Genomic DNA, 21619 nt, shown 5'->3' with positions numbered 1-21619 from the left:
GCATAGAAAGGCAGAGTTGGAAGGGCACCCCCAGAGCTCATCTAGTCCAACCCGCGGCAAAACCTCCTCCCGAAACTCCCTCCTTCCCCCTTTCTGCCTCTCCTCCCAGGTGGGGCGCTCCGAGGTCCTCCGTGGCTCCCAAAACCCTGTCTTTGGTCACGTATTTGCTCTGGACTACTTTTTCGAAGAGATGCAGATCCTGAGATTTGACGTCTTCGACGCCGATGGAGAGAGCGCCGAAGACGTGGGGTCCGAAACAGGGGTCCTTCTGGGCACCATTGAGTGCACCTTAGGCCAGGTAAGGCTGGTTTGACCCCCTGTGGGGGGGTAAACCTTTCTCTCGCTGTATTTTTGGGAAATAGAGGCCCAAACGTAAATTTATTAGGATTGCTCCAAAGGGTTGTGGGCGGGTGAGGAAAGGACAGCAGGAGCAGCAATGTCATCTGCCGGAGGGAGGGCGGCACCTGGGAAACTCGTGGGCTTTGCTGGCTCCGGCAACCAAATGCAGCGATAACGAGGCTTTCAAGTTTCGCGGCGTGGTTTGCTCGTTTCACTTTTAAATAGGCAGCGTAGTTTCGTGCAGCCGAGGCACAATCTACGTGCCCGAGGTTTTGAGAACGCCAATAGTGAAAGAGCTGGTTTTCAAAACGTGTGTAAAATTTACTCATTTCACTATTTTGGAGCTAAAATGAATGATCAAAATAGTGTTTGATATGTTGGACCAGAGGCTTCAACAGGTGTTTGACTTGTTTCCCGTTTTGTTTAAAGCTTTCCGCTTTTCCTTCGGTTGCTAAACACAGACGATCCATTCCTTGCTAAACACAGATAATCCATTTCCTGTTCTGAAATTCCCAATTCCCTTTCTGTATAATCAGTTACTAGTTCTACTTACTTATACTAAACTCCTCTCCCTCCCTCGGCTGTTAGCCGAACAATATTTAAGTTTTCCAATACTTCCCTTACTAAAATCTGATCTATTAGGCTTCTGGTCTCCCCAAGCCTTTGGATAAAGGATTCCTGCTGGATTTATGATGCCTAAAGCTTGATCTTGCTGACTTCCTTCTAAATAGTTTAAACATGGGGAGGGGTGGGCGGGCAGCTAATGTAATGTCCAGCTAATTTCCTAGAGTAAACCCAGAAAGCTCTCTGCATATTTAAACTCTTCTTGGGAATGTGGCTTGTATTTTTATGAACTGCCCTGAGATCTGCGGATGATGGGCGGTGTACAGATTTAATAAATAACAATAATAACAATTGCTCTTAGGCCCCGGATGAAGTGCAGTTGGCTAGTCACTCATGAAGACTAGAAATTTGTTGGATGACTTTTTAGAAAGGAAAGTGGAAATTTCCAGGGAGCTAAATCGTATGCTAGGTTTTGAACCCTGGGCAAGTTCTCTTGCCATATGCATGGGCTCGTTTGTGGACGTGTTTATTGAGCGTTCATCCAGATTTGCTTGTACGATATTTGCAGGAACGTCAGATGATGCCAGCTATTCATTAATCCCACAGTTTCCAATGCATTTCCCATCACTTTCGTTACTGCAAGAAGTCCGACGGTGGGATATTAATATTAATATTAACCAATATTAATTCTACAAGCTGAATTTGTTGGTATACAATCCGTGTCTCACCTGAAAACAGCAACAGTCTGGAAACCCCTGTAATTTGGGACACGAAGACTCTTTCCACCTCCCTTTTCATTCTTTATTCTCCCTCCTTTCCTTTCCTTTCTCGTCTCCTTCCTTCCTTCCTTCCTCCCCCCCTCTCTCTCGCTTTCTCTTTCTCTCCTTCCTTCTACCCTCCTTCCTTCCCTCTCTCTTTCCCCCCTTCTCTTCATCAGCCAATGTGGATTTTAATTTGTTTATTGTTTTTAACTTTGATGTTTTAACGCATTACGAATCTTTCCTGATTGTATGGTTTTTATCTTTTGTCGTAAACCGCTTTGGCCTAGCGGTGTATACATTTTAAACAAGCAAATTGGCAAATAAACATGTCCCTTTCTTCTTTCCCCTGAAGCACAGTTAATTCTCTGCCCTTCTTCCCTCCTTCCTCGCCTGCCTGCCTGTGACTCAACTGCCGGCTCCCCAGATTGTCTCCCACACCAAGGTCACAAAGCAGCTGCAGCTGTCAAGTGGAGAAATTGTGGAGAATTCAACCATCACGGTACACAAATCGGTCGGTCCAGGGGTGTGGAGGGGAGGGGAGGAGGAGGATGGGAGAGCCTGTTGAGGGACAAGGAAGGACGAAGACACTCAAAGGACAGGTAGGAGACGAAGAGCCAGGAGGGAGCCTCTTTTCCGTGGTTAAAAGTCAGCCTCGGAATCTGTGGGTCGCAAGAGCGCTCCTGAGCGTGCACAGAGTGCAATTGGCTACCTGGAGTCCACTGGGGTTAGAATGATAGAATCACAGGTTTGTAGAGTTCGAAGTGATCTCAAGATTCATCTAGTCCAATCCGTTGCAATGCTGGGATCACAAGAGCGCAGGAATGGCAGACGGCCACCCAACCCCTGCTTAAAAACCTCTAAGGCAACAGAGCCCACAACCTCCCGAGAGAGACCGTTCCACTGTCAATCAGCTCTTGCTGTCAGAAAGGGGCAGGACTTCACTTAAGGTGTGACGTTTGTTTACCAGACTGGCCAAGCTTGCAGGGGTGTTGCGAAGGAGATTGGACCAGAACACTCGGGAAATGCCGAATGATGAATGCCTTGCCCTTGCTTTTCCAAGGGCCTGGTTTTTTAAAAAGACCCGGCTCAGGGTGGCTAACAACAAATTTAAAACACTTAATTGATGCAACAAAAAGCAGCATAAAATACAGTATAAAACGTAAGTAACAATAAACTCAGAATTCAAAAATCAATTTAGGGGGGAAATCCATCCAATAAACATTAGATGATCACCAGGGCTAGCTGGCTAAATTACCCTATTTTTTGCTCTATAAGACGCACTTTTTCCTTCCCAAAAAGTAAGGGGAAATGTGTGTGCGTCTTATGGAGTGAATGCAGGCTGCGCAGCTATCCCAGAAGCCAGAACAGCAAGAGGGATTGCTGCTTTCCCTGCACAGCGATTCCTCTTGCTGTTCTGGCTTCTGGGATTCAGATTTTTTTTCTTGTTTTCCTCCTCCAAAAACTAAGTGCGTCTTGTGGTCTGGTGCATCTTATAGAGCGAAAAATACGGTAGTCCTATTTGGGCCAGGGAGGAGACCAGGGGAGAATTAGCTGTGGGATCCCAGAGCGGGTAATCTTCATAAAAAGGGAAGGGGCAGGGGGGGAAGGGGAATAAAAGATCAGGCTAAGTTCAAATTGAAAGCCAGGCAAAATAGCTCTGTCTTTCAGGCCCTGCGAAAGGAAGTTAAATCCTGCAGGGCCCTGGTCTCATGGGACAGAGCATTCCGCCAGGTCGGAGCCATCACTGAGAAGGCCCTGGCCCTGGTGGAGGATAGTCTGACTTCCTTAGGGCCCGGGACCTCTAAACTATGATTATTCATGGACCTTAAGGTCCTCTGCGGGGCAGACCAGGAGAGGCAGTCCCGTAAATACGATGGCCCTAAGCCACAAAGGGCTTTAAAGGTCAAACCCAGCACCTTAAACCTGACTTGATACTCCACCGGGAGCCAGTGCAACTGGAAAAGCACTGGGTTAATATGCTCCCATGGCAGGGACCCCGTGAGGAGCCTCGCTGCAGCTTTCTGCACCCTCCTGTCGAGAAACTAGGCAGTTCCCAGCCAACGCAGGAACCTGCTTTATCCTGAACCAGACCACCAGACCATTTAGCTCAATGTTGGACACACAGACGTGACAGCAGGATTTTTGGCGGGAGTCCGTCCCAGCCCTGCCTGCCGATGCTGTTGGGTTTCGAACCCGGGACCCTCTGCATTCACGGCAGAGGTTCTGCCCTTTAGCTACAGCAGTTTCTCTCCCCTCAGGAGGCCTAGGGAGCTAAACTTCCTTGTTCCAGCGCACCAGGAGTGTTGCGCTTCCTACTGTGGGTCTGGCCAGCACATCTGCAGTCGCCAGGCAGAACATTCGCATCGCATCTGGTCCCCTCAGACACCAGCTTCACCGGTGCAAATCCCCCCAGTTTATCTATTGCACATTATATTTTAATGTTTCGATGGGTTTTCTTTACTGCGTATTTTAATTATGGGTGTCCCAGGCGTAGTCAGAGGGACGCAGGTGGTGCTGTGGGTTAAACCACAGAGCCTAGGACTTGCTGATCAGAAGGTCGGTGGTTCGAATCCCTGAGACGGGGTGAGCTCCCGTTGCTGGGTCCCTGCTCCTGCCAACATAGCTGTTTGAAAGCATGTCGAAGTGCAAGTAGATAAATAGGTACCGCTCTGGCGGGAAGGTAAACGGCGTTTCTGTGCGCTGCTCTGGTTCGCCAGAAGCGGCTTAGTCCTGCTGGCCACATGACCCGGAAGCTGTACGCCGGCTTCCTAGGCCAATAAAGCGAGATGAGCACTGCAACCCCAGATTCGGCCACGGCTGGACCTAATGGTCAGGGGTGGGCGTAGTCAGGGGGCAGGAGGGCAGCTGATCCCCTAGATCAAGTAAGTAAATAAAAACACTCAACTAAAAGTAGAAATTGCAGAAAGATTTTGACAGATTCTTCAGAGCACTTGAGAGCAAAAGAAAGTGATTTAAAAGAACTGTTGTTGAGACATTTCGTTCCAAATCTGCTAGATGGAGCTGGACAGAGGATAATGACAGGGGGGGTGTCCTGCCTCCCCACAACATAAAATAAATCCTGGGCGTTGAATGCTTGTCAGATTGGTTTTTAAACTGTTCACCTGTCTTGGCATTAAGTGGCGTGCACATTAATTCAGCTGTCGTTTGTCAATATGGGCAGGAATGGAATATAGGAATATAAATGAGTTGGGTGACTCTGGTGCCTTGAAGTCCGAAGGAGTTTTTGCCCTGGCTGCCTGGCCATAACTTCAATTTCCACCCACCTCTGCAGTTTGGCTTACTTACACAAGGCTTCTGGAATCACCTGCTCTGATTTCCAGAGCCAAGCTAGTCTGCTCATGGTGTGGTTGTTTGTTTTGCATTACGCTGATAGCCAACCTTTCCCCAAGAAGATCATGGCTCCCCCCTCCCTCATTTCCCTCCTTCACAACACCCCTGCAAGGTGGGTTAGCTGAGAGATAAAGGTCAGCCGCTGAGTTCTGAACACGGGTATATGGCGACTCTCCTCTATTTAAGCACAGTCTATGGGGAGGGGAAACAGGGCCAGTGCCAGGGGTTTGGGGGGGGGCATTTGGCACGCTGCAAGTTTTTTTATGGTAGTCAGAAGGCCTGTGTTCAGGAAAACAGAATGAAGGCTTTGAGATGTTTATCCACCTGGGACTTGTATCGCCGCAGATTGAAGCAGAGGAGGTCTCCAGAACCAACGAGTTTGTGCAACTGGAATTTCATGGGCAGGAACTGGACGACAAGGTAGGTAAAAAGCAAAGTAAAAAAAGGGGGGGTTTTCGAGTTCCACAGAACTCTTCTTCGCTTTGAGGAATGTATTCAGTGGTCTGTGTTTGCCTGAGCTTGAGTCTGGACTAAGGATTCTGAGCTCCCGTGTTCTGATTGGATACATGACGTCCAATCGCAGAACATTACAGGATTCGGGCCTCTGCCATTGGCCCTTCAACTTGTGATTGTTGTGATTCGCAGTGTGGAAGTTTAAACAGCCAATCACGTTGGGAGGGGGAGTGGCCCAGGTTTTCAGAAATGTATATATAGGCAGTTGCTTTGCCTCTGTTTCCCAGCAATGTAGTTCAATGAAGGTTCTTGCTGTTATCACTGTGTCTTGCCTCGTGGGAACCCGCCTAGACTTCACTTGAGACAAGGATGGCATGCTAAGCTAGGTACACAGCCCTGACTCGCTTCCACAAGCTGAAATCACCGCTGAGCTAAAATGGCTGACTGGAGCTATAAGGCAGATCACACAGAGCAGAGTTCTGTGGAACCCGAAAACTGGCAACATTTTTGAGATTTTTGGGGTTGGTCCAATAAACAGGATTATCTCATCAATCATACATTTCTAGATGTGGAAGTGGAGAGAGGGGGAGATTCGGTCGTCTGTTAGGTATATTTGCATAAAGTCACACTAAAATCCTGATGAATGTTCACGAGGACACTTTTTAAAAAATCACAAACTGAATTGATGTGTTTACTGATTTGAATAAGCATAAAGGATATTGCCTGCCGCCCTTGATGTATGCTAGACCATGGATCTTTTGAGCTAATTCTTGAAACACTGTAAAGAAAACATAAAGGAGAAAGAAATAGTTAAGATTATCAGTATGCCTCGTTACTGAGCTGTCTTAAGATGGTTATGTTAATGACTCAGCCTCTATATCCGCTTTCCTTCGTTTCATTTTTCGTTTGTACTTTCAAAAAATTTTTTTAAATAAAGACTTCAAAAAAAGAAAGCTGACGTGGAAATCTGGAGAAATGAATGTAAGACTGGGAAAATGAGAAGCTGATAGAAACTGAAATTAACTGATTAAGCCCCCCATCCCTAGCCGAACCTCAGCTCTGCCCTGCCCCATAGCATTCAGACGACTGAACCCTCTCCCTGATCCTTGTAGGATTTCTTCAGCAAATCCGATCCTTTCCTGGAGATCTATAAGGTCAACAGCAGCGAGAAAGAACACCTGGTCTGGAGGACAGAGGTGAGCTATTATTATGGGCTGCATGGCGTGCTTAGCGGCAGAGGACTAAGGGGGAGTTTCAGGAACTGGCTGCTTTTAATGAGGGGGCTGGTTCTGTGCTGTATATGCAGTTTTAATTCTATTAATGCTTAATCATTTTTTAACCCCCCCCCCATATCTTTAGCTGTTCTTGTTTTATCTTTAAGCTGCCTTGAGTTCCTGTCAGGGGAAAAGGCACGGGGTGTGTGTGTGTGTGTGTTTATATAGGGACGCGGGTGGCGCTATAGTCTAAGCCACTGAACCTCTTGGGCTTGCCGATCTGAAGGCCGGCAGTTCGAATCCCCATGACAGGGTGAGCTCAGGTTGCTGTGTCCCTGCTCCTGCCAACCTAGCAGTTCGAAAGAACGTCAAAGTGCAAGTAGATAAATAGGTACCACTCCGGCGGGAAGGTAAACGGCGTTTCCATGCGCTCCGGCACTCGTCAAGGTCCTCTGTGCGCCAGTAGCGGTTTAGTCCTGCTGGCTACATGACCCGGAAAACTGTCTGTGGACGAACGCCGGCTCCCTTGGCCTGAAAGTGAGATGAGCGCTACAAACCCATAGTCGCCTTTGACTGGACTTAACCGTCCAGGGGTCCTTTACCTTTACCTTTACCTTTACCATGTGTATGTGTGTGTGTGTGTATTTCAAGAAGTAGAAATCTGAACACAAAGAAGTTGCTGAGCTTCTTTTTTTTAATAACTCCCCAAAAGGCACTTCCTGGTTCTGTTGGCAAAAAATCCGATATTTTTGAACCAACACCCCCCCCCCCAATTCCACCACTTGAATCCTGGACAATCCAAAAATATCTGGATGTATGTCAACTCTATAATACTGCAACCATCATCTTCCGATTCATCCATGGGCTGGGAAGATGAAATTGCACGTTGTAATAATAATAATAATAATAATAATAATAATAATAATAATTTTTATTTATATCCCGCTCTCCCCAGCCGAAGCCGGGCTTAGGGCGGCTGACAACAATAAAACAGTACAAAAGTACAGCACAAACAACACTCTAAAATCATTCATTATAAAATTAATTAATTCAAGCCACTGGCAACCATTGGGCCAGAGCTCCGTGAAGATTGCTGAGGGAGGGAGGTGGAGAAGGATGACTTGAAGGCAGGGTGTCTGTGATAGGACCATGAGGAGGAGATGCTTTCAGGCAGCGGGAAAAGATGTTTGGATGTTTGGGTGGTCAAACCATTGAAGGCTAATGAATCCATATTAACCAGTTGCGTTGGCATAAACAGAATCTTTGCCAAAGACGGCAGCTGCCAGACAACCTCTGAATCAGAATTTATGTTCCCATCCAATCTGCCGTGGAGACACAGCCACTGAGCTGATCCACACATAGTTTTGCCTCCTTCCCCTTTTAAGTATAGGAATATATAAGATTAGGGACATAGGAAGTTGCCCCACCCTAAACCAGACCCTTTTCGTCCATCGTTTCCTGCTTGGCAGGGGGTTGGACTCGATGGCCCTTGTGGTCTCTTCCAACTCTATGATTCTATGATTCTATGATCTAGTTCAGTGTAGTTTACTCTGACTGATAGCAGCCTTCTTAAGTAAGTTGGCAAACATTTGCAAAACAATAGCAGCAGCAGCAACACGGCTAAGGTTGTTGTTACTGGTGGTGCTGGTTTACCGTATTTTTTGCTCTATAAGACTCACTTTTCCCCTCCTAAAAAAGTAAGGGGAAATGTGTGTGCGTCTTATGGAGCGAATGCAGGCTGCGCAGCTATCACAGAAGCCAGAACAGCAAGAGGGATCGCTGCTTTCACTGCGCAGCGATCCCTCTTGCTTTTCTGGCTTCTGAGATTCAGAATATTTTTTTCTTGTTTTCCTCCTCCAAAAACTAGGCGCGTCTTGTGGTCTGGTGCGTCTTATAGAGCGGAAAATATGGTATATTATCTCAGTTTGTTCCACGGTTTCCCCACAAGGATTTTCACCCAAGTATTTATTTTCTTTTACTTAACAAAATCCAAGTGCCTCTTGATTGTACACAAACCTCTTAAGCAGTTTACAAGAAATATTAAAGGTTTCGATCAAAAACAGTTAACAGCACATAGAGAGATAATTTAAAATGAGCAGCAAACGGTGTTTTTTCTTTTTTTTTAATGCTGCAAACAGCCCTGAGATCTGCGGGTGAAGGGCAGTATACAAAATAAATGAACAACCAAAAGGGATTGAAACTTAACATCTATGTGTCTGGTTAGGCTTGCCTAGGCAAAAATGTTTCTAAAAAATACAGTGAAGGCCCCTGCTTGATATCAATAAGCAGTGAGTTCCATGGTGCTCGTTCCAGCACACGCAAAGGTTGATTTCTTGCAACTGCAGAACAAGTACCTTATTTACTCGAGTCTAAGGCGCCATTGCATCTAATGCACGTCTCAATTTTCAGAACCTTGAAACCAAAAAAGGATTTGCTGGCGAACGCAAATGTGGCATCGAATCTAATGTACACCTTAATTTATGCATTGCAATTTGGCCCCAAAAAAGGTGTGCATTACATTTGAGTAAATAAATACGGTATTTTGGGGGCTCGTAACAGTGCCAGTTTTGCAGATACGGTGTACAATAATAAGGACTAGAAGCAATTTGGTACGCTCAAAACGTTCGTGACAATCACTCAGCAAGATGAGAAGGCAGCAGATACAGTGCTTAAACAGCTGCTTCATGTAAGATAAGAGACTCAAGGTCCAAACCAAAACATCCTGGCAAGGCTAGCTCGACAGAACTCTCTGTGAAGGGTATCCTGGAATTTCGGTGCAGCCACCAAAAAGTCCCCGTCGATTTATGCTGGCCTGGACAGGAGAGTAGAGATCCATTTTGGGGAGAGGAAGTTGTGCAATGTGGGTGACAGGAGGGCGGGAACATCTTTGGTTTCCGTTTGTGGGTCTACTTGATTTTTGTGCATTTCCCTTCCCATCATGCACCAGGTGGTGAAGAACAACCTAAGCCCCCGATGGCAACCTTTCCGTGTCTCCCTGCAGTCCCTGTGCAGCTGCGATCCGGGGAAAAGCATCCGGGTGAGTCAAAGGGGTGGGGGCGGGGGTTAGGGCAGGGGGGTTAAGAACCTATGGGGAAACAGGGGCACATTGGGACCCAGGCACCCAGGGTAAAACTAATGTTATTTTTATTTTTATTACATATATATAGGGATGTAATAGGGGTGGCATATTTCAAAAAGTAAAATTCCTGACACCCGTTGAGCTTTTTGGGGGAAACCATGGCATTCGGGTTTTCCCTGACATTTTGCCAATTCCTCCTTGATGCCAGTTTTATGCCCGAAAACCAGGACTTGTCAGGAGTTTTCCTGATTTATGGCAAGCCTAGGCTATAAGGAGGCATGGCGTTGTATACTACCCTGGGATATTTCGACGAAGTGAAGCATATAAATTTAGTAAATAATAATAAGTTGTTATAATAATAATAATAAATAATGGCTGGACTTTCTCTGTGTGCATGTTTCTGTGTGTTGCATTCATGATTTCAGGTGTTGGGACAGGTATAAATAAAATTCTTCTTCTTCTTCTTCTTCTTCTTCTTCTTCTTCTTCTTCTTCTTCTTCACACTTCCCCAGGGGATTAGAACCCATTGCACTTAAGTCCATATGCTTAGGAACGTTTGCATAAGCTTGGCTGAACAAAGAGCATTCAATTAAAATTGAAATTAAATTAACATGTTCGCATTCTGTCAGTACAGTGGTACCTCGGGTTAAGAACTTAATTCGTTCCGGAGGTCCGTTCTTAACCTGAAACTGTTCTTAACCTGAAGCACCACTTTAGCTAATGGGGCCTCCCGCTGCCGCCACACGATTTCTGTTCTCATCCTGAAGCAACGTTCTTAACCTGAGGTACTATTTCTGGGTTAGCAGAGTCTGTAACCTGAAGCGTCTGTAACCCGAGCTACAACTGTATTGCGGAAACCTTTTCTTCTGGGATTAGAAGCCACAGGCAATTAGAACAGACAATTTCAATCATTCTGGGTCTCACATTGGGATTTCCCACAATACTGATGGGACTTGAACTTGTTTGTTGCATTTAAAAAAAAAATTGGTGGGGGCAGACAAACCCCAGGAGCAGGTATCCCCAGGGTGCCTGGTTCCTATTCTCATCCTCTCACCTGCTTTCTCCTCCTCTCCTCCTAGTGCATCATCTATGACCACGACTCCAGCGGAAAGCATGACTACATCGGCGAGTTCAGCACCACTTTCCAGGAGATGCTTCAGGCTGCCTCAGGGGATGAGGTAGTTTGAATGGCCAGCCGGGATGCCCAGGGGTGTGGGGCAGCGAGGAAAGCGGAGAAGAACGAGGACAGGCAGGCCTTGCGTAAAAACGGAATTCAGTGACGGCCCCTTAGTTATGGGAGGGGCGTGTCCTGTGTGAGAGGGAGGCCACGCCCACTTTGGGGCACGCCCACTGCTGATATGCGGCAGGTGAGCTGTGGCTGAATGGGTCCCCCTCCCAAGAAGGTCAGCCAACTCTGGGTTTGAGCCTTGTAGTCTAACACTTGTACTGGCGAATGCCAGAACCCAGGAATCTTTGACTGCAGGAATCTTCCCAGTCCTTTTCTTCTTGCCCCCAATAATCCTGGAAAGGGTGCATTTTTGGGGGGAGGGAATGATGCAAAGGGACGCAACAGAGGTTGATCAAAACTGTGGTTCGGAGGAAAGAGACTGGTTGGCACGTACCGTATGTGCCCAAACACCTGCCTTCTATATAGCTGGGATAAAATGTAAAGGTAAAGGGACCGCTGACCATTAGGTCCAGTCGCGGACGACTCTGAGGTTGTGGCGCTCATCTCGCTATACTGGCCGAGGGAGCCGGCGTACAGCTTCCCGGTCATGTGGCCAGCATGACTAAGCCGCTTCTTGCGAACCAGAGCAGCACACGGAAACGCCGTTTACCTTCCCGCTGGAGTGGTACCTATTTATCTACTTGCACTTTGACGTGCTTTCGAAGCGCTAGGTTGGCAGGAGCAGGGACTGAGCAACGGGAGCTCACCCCGTCGTGGGGATTCGAACTGCCGACCTTCTGATCGGCATAGCTTGGATATTACTGTGCAAAGGCCAGAGTCGCACCGGTTGCTCTGCCCCTTTCATTCTGGCCCCGCCCCCTCTGCCCCTGGCCCCGCCCCCTATGGCAAGCGCCTCTGCCGTTCTTGGGCAGAGAAGTTTCCCCGCTCTGGCCTAGGTGTCCGGTTTGGGAGTTCGCAGGAAGCCTCTGTTCCCTCCTTTGGCACAATGGGTCAATGCGTCTGGCTGTTAGGTTCGAAGGTTCGAGCCCACCCGGGAACGGCTGTGGGCAGGATTCATGCATTATTCTACATTATTCTACATTTGATTGGGAGCCGCCCAGAGTGGCTGGGGAGACTCAGCCAGATGGGCGGGGTATAAAAAAAAAATTATTGTTGTTGTTATTATTATTATTATATTCTGCCTGCTTCGCCAGCTCGAGGAGCAGAGCAGTGGCCTCTGTGAGCCCCTGGACGGATCCAGCAAAGCTCTCCTTTGACTCTGGTGGTCTTGTGTAATAATAATAATAATAATTAATAATAATAATTTATTATTTATACCCCACCCATCTGGCTGGGTTTCCCCGGCCACTCTGGGCTGCTTCCAACAAAGTATTAAAATACAGTAGTCTGTTAAACATTAAAAGCTTCCCTAAAGATCCATCGCATCCTGGTCACTGTCTCTTCGAGCTCTTGCCGTCGGGACGGAGATACAGGACGAAGAAGACAAGAACGAGCCGTCTTAAGAACAGCTTCTTCTCCAGAGCGATCTGGCCCTGAATGGGAAGCCCAGACTTTGAAAGTCATCTAATCTCCCTTGCTGTATTATACTGTATTGTTTAATTAGTGTTTTTATGGAGCAGTCAAGTAATTTCGTTGTCCCCGAAGGGCGCAATGACAATAAAGATATTATTATTATTATTATTATTATTATTATTATTATTATTATTAAAGAGGCCTGCCTTCAGATGTCACGCGATGCTCAGATAACCCTGTCTCCTTCTCTCCCGGCAGGTGAAATGGGAATGTATTAACCATAAATATCAAGAAAAGAAAAAGCATTACAAGAACTCCGGGTATATTGTCCTCGCTCAGTGCAAGGTAAGTCGGCAGTCCGGAGGTCGTCATGATCGTGCCGCACAGACAATCTAGGGAACTGTTGTTGGCGTCTGTCTGTCCCGAGAGACAATGGAGTGCGCCTCTGGGGGTGAAGTCAAGCTGCTGTGTTGCAACACCAAAGTGACCTCCTTGGGGTGCAATCCTGGTCAGTGTGTCTGGAAGTCCCAGGCTGCAGCCTGGCTGATGTGGTCCAAAAGAAAGCGGAGCAAGATGTTTGGTACCAGCTTGGCTGCAGGCAGTGGGGTAGCGTGGGTTGTCAGCACCCGGGGCAAGGCAAGTAATTTGCGCCCCCTAACCCATGGATTTGCGCCCCTAACCCGTGGATTTGCGCCCCTAACCCCCAGATGTTGCGCCCGGTGCGGCCAGCCCCCCTGCACCCCCCACGCTACGCCACTGGCTGCAGGAGTTGCCGGAAGGAGGCATACAAGGCGCCATCCAACCCCCTTAGGGACTCCATTCCGGATCTGAGTAGGGTTAACTCCTTAGCCCTTTCATCCATAGATATCCCGCAAGACAGTGGAGGTTTTGGTTCAGAGTTTTCCTTCTCCTAGATGGGCTCCCTTTCCAGGTGGGCGGCTGCCATCTGCCTCTCACTTTCCTCTACAAGACATGTAGAAACTACCGTTTTTTAAAAAAAAAAAAATATTTAATCATTTTTTCAATACAAACAGGCACCACAAAAAACACATACAACAAAAACCACAATAACACTAATAACACAATTTAACGTAGAAACCACCTTCTTGACCATGGGTAGGCAAACTAAGGCCTGGGGGCTGGATCCGGCCCAATCACCTTCTCAGTCTGGCCACGGACAGTCCGGGAATCAGTGTGTTTTTACATGAGTAAAATGTGTGTTTTTATTTAAAATGCATCTCTGGGTTATTTGTGGGGCATAGGAATTTGTTCATTCCCCCCAAAAAAATATAGTCCAGCCCCCCCCCAAGGTCTGAGGGACAGTGGACTGGCTCCCTGCTGAAAAAGTTTGCTGACCCCTGTTCTTGACCGTCAGACCCACCCTTGGTCAACTCCACTCAACCAATTTTTGCACGCAGAAGATGTGGTCTAGGGAATATTGAGCATTCGAAAACAACCCCCCCCCCAAACCAGGCAATTGCCTTTGAAGTTCTTAAGCTGGGAAGCGCTTAATTAGTGCAAAACGATTAAAGCCTTTGGTGATGCTTTTGAGAACCTCAGCAATTGCAAACCCTGCCCTTTTCCTAAAGTTGGTTCTGTTTTCAGGAACAGATGAGTCAAGTTGCTGATTATTGTTTGGGTGGGCGGCTGCTGGAGCCTCAATGCAGAACCGGGAATTGCTTCATCCGGCAGGGCAAGGGAGCTGGACCTTTGGGGCTCCATCACTCCCATCTAAAGAATATATTTTTCAGAAGACGCCTGAAAGAAGGCAAGGACAGTTCCTGCAAAACTTCTACTGGCTGGGAGTTCCACAAGGCAGGATCTGCCATACTGAGTCCCTAGGGAAGACTGACCAAACCTCAGGGGTGTGAGTGGGGAGCCACCAGAAATGAGGCTGGGGGAATTTGAAAATGGCTGACAGTATTTCTTTCCCCCTTTTCCCTTTGCAGATGGAGAAAGTTCACACCTTCCTGGATTACATCATGGGTGGTTTACAAATTTCCTTCACGGTAAGAAAAAGAGAATTATGACTTCGGTAATATTATTGTTTATGAAAAGTATTCTCATTTCTTTTCTTTTTTTTAGTTTGCATTGTGGAAAACATGTATATTGTTGTTGTTGTTTAGTCGTGTCCGACTCTTTGTGACCCCCTGGACCAGAGCACGCCAGGCCCTCCTGTCTTCCATTGCCTCCCGCAGTTTGGTCAGATTCATATTTGTAGCTTCGAGAACACTGTCCCACCATCTCGTCCTCTGTCGTCCCCTTCTCCTTGTGCCCTCCATCTTTCCCAACATCAGGGTCTTTTCCAGGGAGTCTTCTTCTCTTCTCATGAGGTGGCCAAAGTCTTGGAGCCTCAGCTTCAGGATCTGTCCTTCCTGTGAACACTCAGGGCTGATTTCCTTCAGAATGGAGAGGTTTGATCTTCTTGCAGTCCATGGGACTCTCAAGAGTCTCCTCCAGCACCAGAATTCAAAAGCATCCATTCTTCGGCGATCAGCCTTCTTTATGGTCCAGCTCTCACTTCCATACGTCACTACTGGGAAAACCATGGCTGTAACTACACGGACCTTTGTTGGCAAGGGGATGTCTCTGCTTTTTAAGATGCTGTCTTTTCTTTTTAACACTATAAACACATGTATATAAATGTGTTTATAGTGTTAAAAAAAAAGAAAAGAAAAAGAGATTAAGATGGGCAGAAGACCTCAGGAGGGCCAAGAGGGGGAGGACACCTCAGGGTGAATGAATGAATGAATTTATTAATACGGTCACAGACCAGCATCAACACACACAATATCACAGATCATAAAAAAAATAAATCAGAAATACAGAGGACAATTTGAATATAACAAGGATTTAAATATAAAAAATTAAAATTAATTATTAGCGTGCCCCCCTATAATTAACATTTAGGGGTTTGGTCATTATGGGATACCACTTGCTTCCTGCGATTAACTGCAGACGCACAGAATTTGGCTACATTTAATGTAGTCTTGGGATTCTTGTCCTCTAGCAGTAGTTTTAAACTATGGTGTTCCGATTCCTTCCTGGACTTTTGCAAAACAGGTGTAATAAAAGTCAAACGTATATCCTCATAAAGACGACAACGTAATAGTATGTGTGAAGCAGTTTCAACTTCCAACGAGCCACAAGGGCAGACCCATGCTGTGTATGGTTTACCCTCAAATCTGCCCTGAAGTAAGGCAGAAGGGAGAACGTTGAATCTGGCGAGAGTAAAAGACCGTCTGTATTTGGGTACCTGAAGACCTGACAGATAGTTAGCTGGAGAGAAACCTCTCCCATGGTCACCTCAGGGTGTCCTTACCTTGGTGTAAGGCGCGTTCCTTCACAAGTTACGTTCAATGAGTGTGCATTGTGTGTATCTTGGTGCACAATGTTCACCAAAGCGCAGGGTCTGTGCGTCCGTTTGCACGGCAGCCGAGCTGCACAAATCGACAATGTTGCACTTCTCTTTGTACTTCTCCTGATTTTGGGGCGCTGTTCTCTGATCAAGTAACGTGAGGGGAAGCGCAGGTTAAGGAGCGGCCGTCTCAAGCCTCCCCCGGCGAGCTCGTTGGCAAAACGGGGGTGCGACCCCAGATTTTGTCAAGAGGACACCGTAACCCCGGTGCCCCCGCTCTGCTTTCTCGCTCGCCCAGGTGGCCATCGACTTCACAGCCTCCAACGGAGACCCGCGCAGCGAACACTCCCTGCACTTCATCAACCCCAAGGAGCCCAACGAATACCTGAAAACCTTGTCCTCCGTGGGCGAGATCTGCCAGGACTATGACAGGTACCGTTTGCGCTCTGCACGCGGGCAGGAAGGCGTGCCGCTCGTTCCTCAGTGACCCAGATTTTTCTCTTCCAGCGACAAGCAGTTCCCGGCGTTTGGCTTCGGCGCACGGATTCCTCCAGACTTTGAGGTAAACCCCGGGGGATTCTGGGATCAGATTAGACGAGGCTGGCGGTGAGTCATTCATCTTCTTCTGTTCTTGCTTGTTGACCTTTTTCTCCTTCTTTGTCTTTTCCTAGGTGTCTCACGATTTCGCCATCAACTTTGAGCCGGACAACCCGGAATGTGAAAGTACGAAGCTCAGATGCGTTTAGGAAAGGCGGATGATCTATAGCCTTTCTCAACAGGGGGATATATTAGGGCAGAGGTTGAGATTGAAAACCTGGGGCTTTTGAGGGATCGGGGTGTGGGAAGGAATGGATTGACACTGGAGAGGAAGAAAGCTCTAGAGGCCTTAAGAAATAAAACAGGGATGTTCCCAGGTCCTTTGTGGGGAGTCTTTTAAACATAGCATGTGTACAGAGCCTCTGTTGCAAAGACTTGGGCGAGGATAGGCCATCCTTTTCCAACCCGACGCCCACCCATGATCTGACATGGTTGCCCCAGCCACTGTGGGCGGCTTCCAACGTATATAAAAAACATAATTAAACATTAAAAGAAATTTCCCTCTACAGAGCTGCCTTCAGATGTCTTCTAAAGGTTGTATAGTTACATATCTCCTTGGCTTGGGGGTCAGATAACTGCCTATAATTTTCTCCAGTGAAAATAGGGACGTCATAATGAAAAGCGGGACGTTCCGGGATCAGATCAGAAACCAGGACGGCTTCTGTAAATTCAGACTGTCCTTGGAAAATAGGGGCACTTGGAGGGCCTGGGACCTGCGCCAAACGCATAATGCGCCTGGTGCCTGGTTAATTTTGAACACTGTTTGGCCACTACAGTGGTACCTCAGGTGACATGCGCTTCAGCTTACACACTCCGCTAACCCTGAAATATTGCTTCAGGTTAAGAACTTTGCTTCAGGATAAGAACAGAAATCGTGCTCTGGCAGCAGCAGGAGGCCCCATTAGCTAAAGTGGTGCTCCAGGTTAAGAACAGTTTCAGGTTAAGTACGGACCTCCAGAATGAATTAAGTACTCAACGCCCAGGTACCACTGTTTGAGAACAGGATTCTGGACTAGGTGGGCATTGACTTGACCCAGCAGGCTGTTCTCACATTCGAAGCATAGAAGCATTTCTGTCACCTGAGCTCCTTCATTTCCTGTCCATTCCTCCCCCACAGGGATCGCCGGCGTGATTGAGGCCTACAAACGCTGCCTGCCCCAGATCCAGCTCTATGGACCAACCAACGTCGCCCCCATCATCAACAAGGTGGCGGCTCCTGCAGCTGAGGAGGAGAAAACAGGGCTGCCAACGGTACGTGAAGATGCGCCGGGGGCATTGGGGCAGGAATATTTGGATGCGGGCGGCGCTGTGGTCTAAACCACTGAGCCTCTTGGGCTTGCCAATCAGAAGTTCGGCAGTTCGAATCCCTGTGACGGGGTGAGCTCCTGTTGCTCTGTCCCAGCTCCTGCCAACCTAGCAGTTTGAAAGCACACCAGTGCAAGTAGATAAATAGGTACCTCTGAGGCAGGAAGGTAAACGGCGTTTCCGTGCGCTCTGGTTTCCATCACGGTGTCCCATTGTGCCAGAGGCGGTTTAGTCATGCTGGTCACATGACCTGGAAAGCTGTCTGTGGACAAATGCCGGCTCCCTCAGCCTGAAAGCGAGATGAGCACCACAACCCCATAGACACCTTTGACTGGACTTAACCGTCCAGGAGTCCTTTACCTTTACCTTTACAGTGGTACCTCACGCTTCAGGTTACAGACGCTTCAGGTTACATATTCTGCTAACCCAGAAATAGTACCTCGAGTTAAGAACTTTGCTTCAGGATGAGAACAGAAATGGCGCAGCGGTGGTATGGTGGCAGCGGAAGGCCCCGTTAGCTAAAGTGGTACCTCAGGTTAAGAACACTCTCAGGTTAAGAACGGACCTCCGGAGCGAATTAAGTTCTTAACCTGAGGTACCACTGTATTTGGAGCAGAGGGAAGGAGCCCAGGGGAGGCTCTGGCTGAGTTTGGGCCTGGGTCCAACCCCGTCGCCTCTCTCCGCAGAAGTACCGTGTGCTGCTGATTCTGACAGACGGCGTGGTGAGCGACATGCCTGAGGCGTGTGACGCCGTAGTCCGGGCCTCCCGCCTCCCCCTCTCCATCATCATCGTGGGCATTGGCAACGCCGACTTCTCCGACATGCGAGAGCTCAATGGGGACCGCGGGATGCTGGAGTCCGACGAGGGCCGGGCCGTCCGCGACATCGTCCAGTTTGTGCCGCTCCGTGAATTCAAGAAGGTGAGGGAGCCTCCCAGGAGACTTCAGGGCGCAGATATAAAAGGAGGTCCTTCTTTGTGTGGTTAGACTATGGAACTCGCTGCCACAAGAGGCAGTGACAGCCACCAACCTAGATAGCTTTTTTTATATAATATTTTTTATTAATTTTAACATATAAATTATAAAATGTACCACAAAACTTATCACTTATACAATCTTTTTAGACTTCCATCAGCACCTCTGATGATCCACCGTTTTAACCACTTCTTATCCATTTCACAGCGGGTGGCGCTGTGGGTTAAACCACAGAGCCTAGGGCTTGCTGATCAGAAGGTCGGTAGTTTGAATCCCTGCGACAGGGTGAGCTCCTGTTGCTCGGTCCCTGCTCCTGCCAACCTAGCAGTTTGAAAGCACGTCAAAGTGCAAAGTAGATAAATAGGTACCGCTCTGGCGGGAAGGTAAACGGCGTTTCCGTGTGCTGCTCTGGTTCGCCAGAAGTGGCTTAGTCATGCTGGCCACGTGACCCGGAAGCTGTATTGGCTCCCTCGGCCAGTAAAGCGAGATGAGCGCCGCAACCCCAGAGTTGGCCACCACTGGACCTAACAGTCAGGGTCCCTTACCTTTACCTGCCTGCCAGGGCCCAGTGGGAGTGTCTCTCGCAGAGTTCTCTGTAGCAAACTTGCAGGAAAACTCTGTGAGCTTCAGCCCGTTGTGTGCCCTATCTAGCAAGGCACAGATTGTTGGTTTGACTGCATTTTTAAATATATATTTTTCCCTTGTCTAGGCTCCACCCAACGCTCTGGCCAAGTGTGTTCTGGCCGAAGTCCCCAAACAGGTGGTGGAATACTATGGCAGCAAAGGCATTGCCCCGGCAACACAGAGGTCCTCTTCCCCTCTGCCCCAGTGAGACCCACGCGCACCTGGTCTGTCCAGCACCTTAATGTGAGTTTCCCGAAAGGGGTTGTGCGGGGGCAGGAAGCAGATGGAGATAACGGAGACATGGGAAAGATGGAGATTGACAGGAGAGTGGGAGGGTGTTGACAGGAGGAAGGAGACAATGGAAGCTTTGATCCACAGATGGGCTGAGAGATGAGATTCGGTGAAATGACAAAATGGGCTCAAACGCTTGAATTTCAACAAGCTGGGTGTGTGTGGGTGTGTCCTGGGTTCAAATCCCACCCTATAGGCAGGAATGCTACCTCGCAGGGTTGTAGTGAGTGGAGAATGAGACAGTAACTACATGAGCTCATTTATTTTATTTATTACATTTATATTACATTTACATTTATATTATAAGGGATGTGGGTGGCGCTGTGGGTTAAACCACAGAGCCTAGGGTTTGTTGATCAGAAGGTCGGTGGTTCGAATCCCCGCGACAGGGTGAGCTCCTGTTGCTCGGTCCCTGCTCCTGCCCACCTAGCAGTTTGAAAGCATGTCAATGTGCAAGTAGATAAATAGGTACCACTCCGGCGGGAAGGTAAACGGCGTTTCAATGCGCTGCTCTGGTTCGCCAGAAGCGGCTTAGTCCTGCTGGCCACATGACCTGGAAGCTGGACGCCGGCTCCCTTGGCCAATAAAGCGAGATGAGCAACCCCAGAGATGGCCACGACTGGACCTAATGGTCAGGGGTCCCTTTACCTTTACCTTTACGATCTCTTCCAAGGATCTCGAGGTCATGCTCATGGTTTTCCTCCTCCCCATTTCATCCCACAACAACTCTGTGAGGTAGGTCAGGCTAAAGAGACGGTGCGTGGCCCAAGGCCACACCCAGTGAGCGTTGTGGCCATAGCTGTCAACTTTTCCCTTTTCTTGTGAGGAATCCTATTCAGAATAAGGGAATTTCCCTTAAAAAGGGGAAAACGTTGACAGCTATGATTGTGGCTGAGTGGAGATTTGAACCCATTACTCGATCCGTTGTGCCACACCGTCTCTCCTTCAAAGAAGGGTGGGAGATAAACTGGATCAATCAAAACCAGAGGGTCTTTGGCAGTGGCAAAATGGCAGGTACGTCCCAAGATGGCTGCCTTTGAATTGGGGACCGCTATCAGTTGGCGGACGACTGGAACGCCAGACGGGAGGCGAGTTCTAGAGATGGGTGGGCTGTTTCGTCATCCCCTGTTTCTACTTGCATACATGATGCCTCTGATGCAAGCAACGTGCCGTCCTGCGACAATCATGGCCGCTGGTGGAAGCAGGGCAGCGTATTTTCCCACAATGCCTCAGAACGAAGCGCTGGGGAGGGGGTACAAAATGGTGTCCGCAGGCAGGAGGGCACCCATGGAAAGGGGGGGCCTACTGTATGTCCCCTCCAGCTGAAGACTCCCTGAAACCTGGACCTGCCCCCTGGAAGGGGTGGCTATAACGTGAGGCCCCTTTTTTGAGACATGCGCGCAGACATGCGCTCACCTGGGCTCACAGATTCTCTCCTTTCTTCTCCTCCCCTCTTTCTCTGCACAGGTGCCTGTTTCTCTTTCCCCACACCTTTGTCTTCCAGCCCTTGGTCCTGTAGGCGCCCTCCCACCCTCCCCTCTGCCTCTTCTGGTGGGGAAGAGAGAGAATGAGAAAGAAAGAAAGAGAATGAGAGAGAGAGAGAGAGCGCACTTCGCCTCTGGCCTTGGGCCTCCACCCACGACTCAGGACGGCAGCGGGAACAGCATTCCATCCAGACGTTCCCAGCTGTTCCCCATCTTCCTCCCGCCCCCTCACAGATCCTCACCCCGATAAGCCTGCGACTGTGACTCCCATCTCCTTTAATAAACCAGCTCTCTTGAACACAGCTTGTCTCCCCCCAAAAAACTGGGCTCTCTTCTTTCCCCCTCCTTCTTCTCTCCTCCTCTAATCTCTCGCGAAAGTCTAGAAAAACGGGAGACGGTCGGCGCCTGTTTTCGCAGCGGTGAACGTTCATATTTTTTTTATTGATTGGAATCATTCGTCGGCTTTCTTTCCTTCTTGCAAAAAGTTAACTCAAAGGCAATTACAGCCAGCAGCTCTCCTTCAG

The 21619-nt window shown here is 48.4% G+C and overlaps 1 protein-coding gene across 1 annotated transcript in view; it reads left to right on the top strand.

Annotated features, from left to right (window-relative positions):
* Window positions 1-21397, top strand: part of CPNE6 (copine 6) — a 32508-nt gene extending 11111 nt beyond the window's left edge. The window contains exons 3-17 of the mRNA XM_082197724.1: window positions 110-298; window positions 2089-2163; window positions 5361-5435; window positions 6581-6664; window positions 9630-9719; window positions 10841-10939; window positions 12721-12807; window positions 14412-14471; window positions 16119-16252; window positions 16328-16382; window positions 16492-16543; window positions 17535-17668; window positions 18409-18642; window positions 19406-19563; window positions 21079-21397. Coding sequence (XP_082053850.1) covers window positions 110-298; window positions 2089-2163; window positions 5361-5435; window positions 6581-6664; window positions 9630-9719; window positions 10841-10939; window positions 12721-12807; window positions 14412-14471; window positions 16119-16252; window positions 16328-16382; window positions 16492-16543; window positions 17535-17668; window positions 18409-18642; window positions 19406-19528 — 1491 coding nt within the window. The 3' untranslated portion in view covers window positions 19529-19563; window positions 21079-21397. The remainder of the gene's footprint in view (window positions 1-109; window positions 299-2088; window positions 2164-5360; window positions 5436-6580; window positions 6665-9629; window positions 9720-10840; window positions 10940-12720; window positions 12808-14411; window positions 14472-16118; window positions 16253-16327; window positions 16383-16491; window positions 16544-17534; window positions 17669-18408; window positions 18643-19405; window positions 19564-21078) is intronic.
* The last annotated feature ends 222 nt before the right edge of the window (window positions 21398-21619 follow it).

Source organism: Podarcis vaucheri, assembly GCF_965113315.1.
Source record: "Podarcis vaucheri genome assembly, chromosome: 13".
Lineage (NCBI taxonomy): Eukaryota > Metazoa > Chordata > Lepidosauria > Squamata > Lacertidae > Podarcis > Podarcis vaucheri.
The sequence above is the reverse complement of the archived record's forward strand: the minus strand, read 5'-3'. Positions and strand labels throughout refer to the sequence as shown.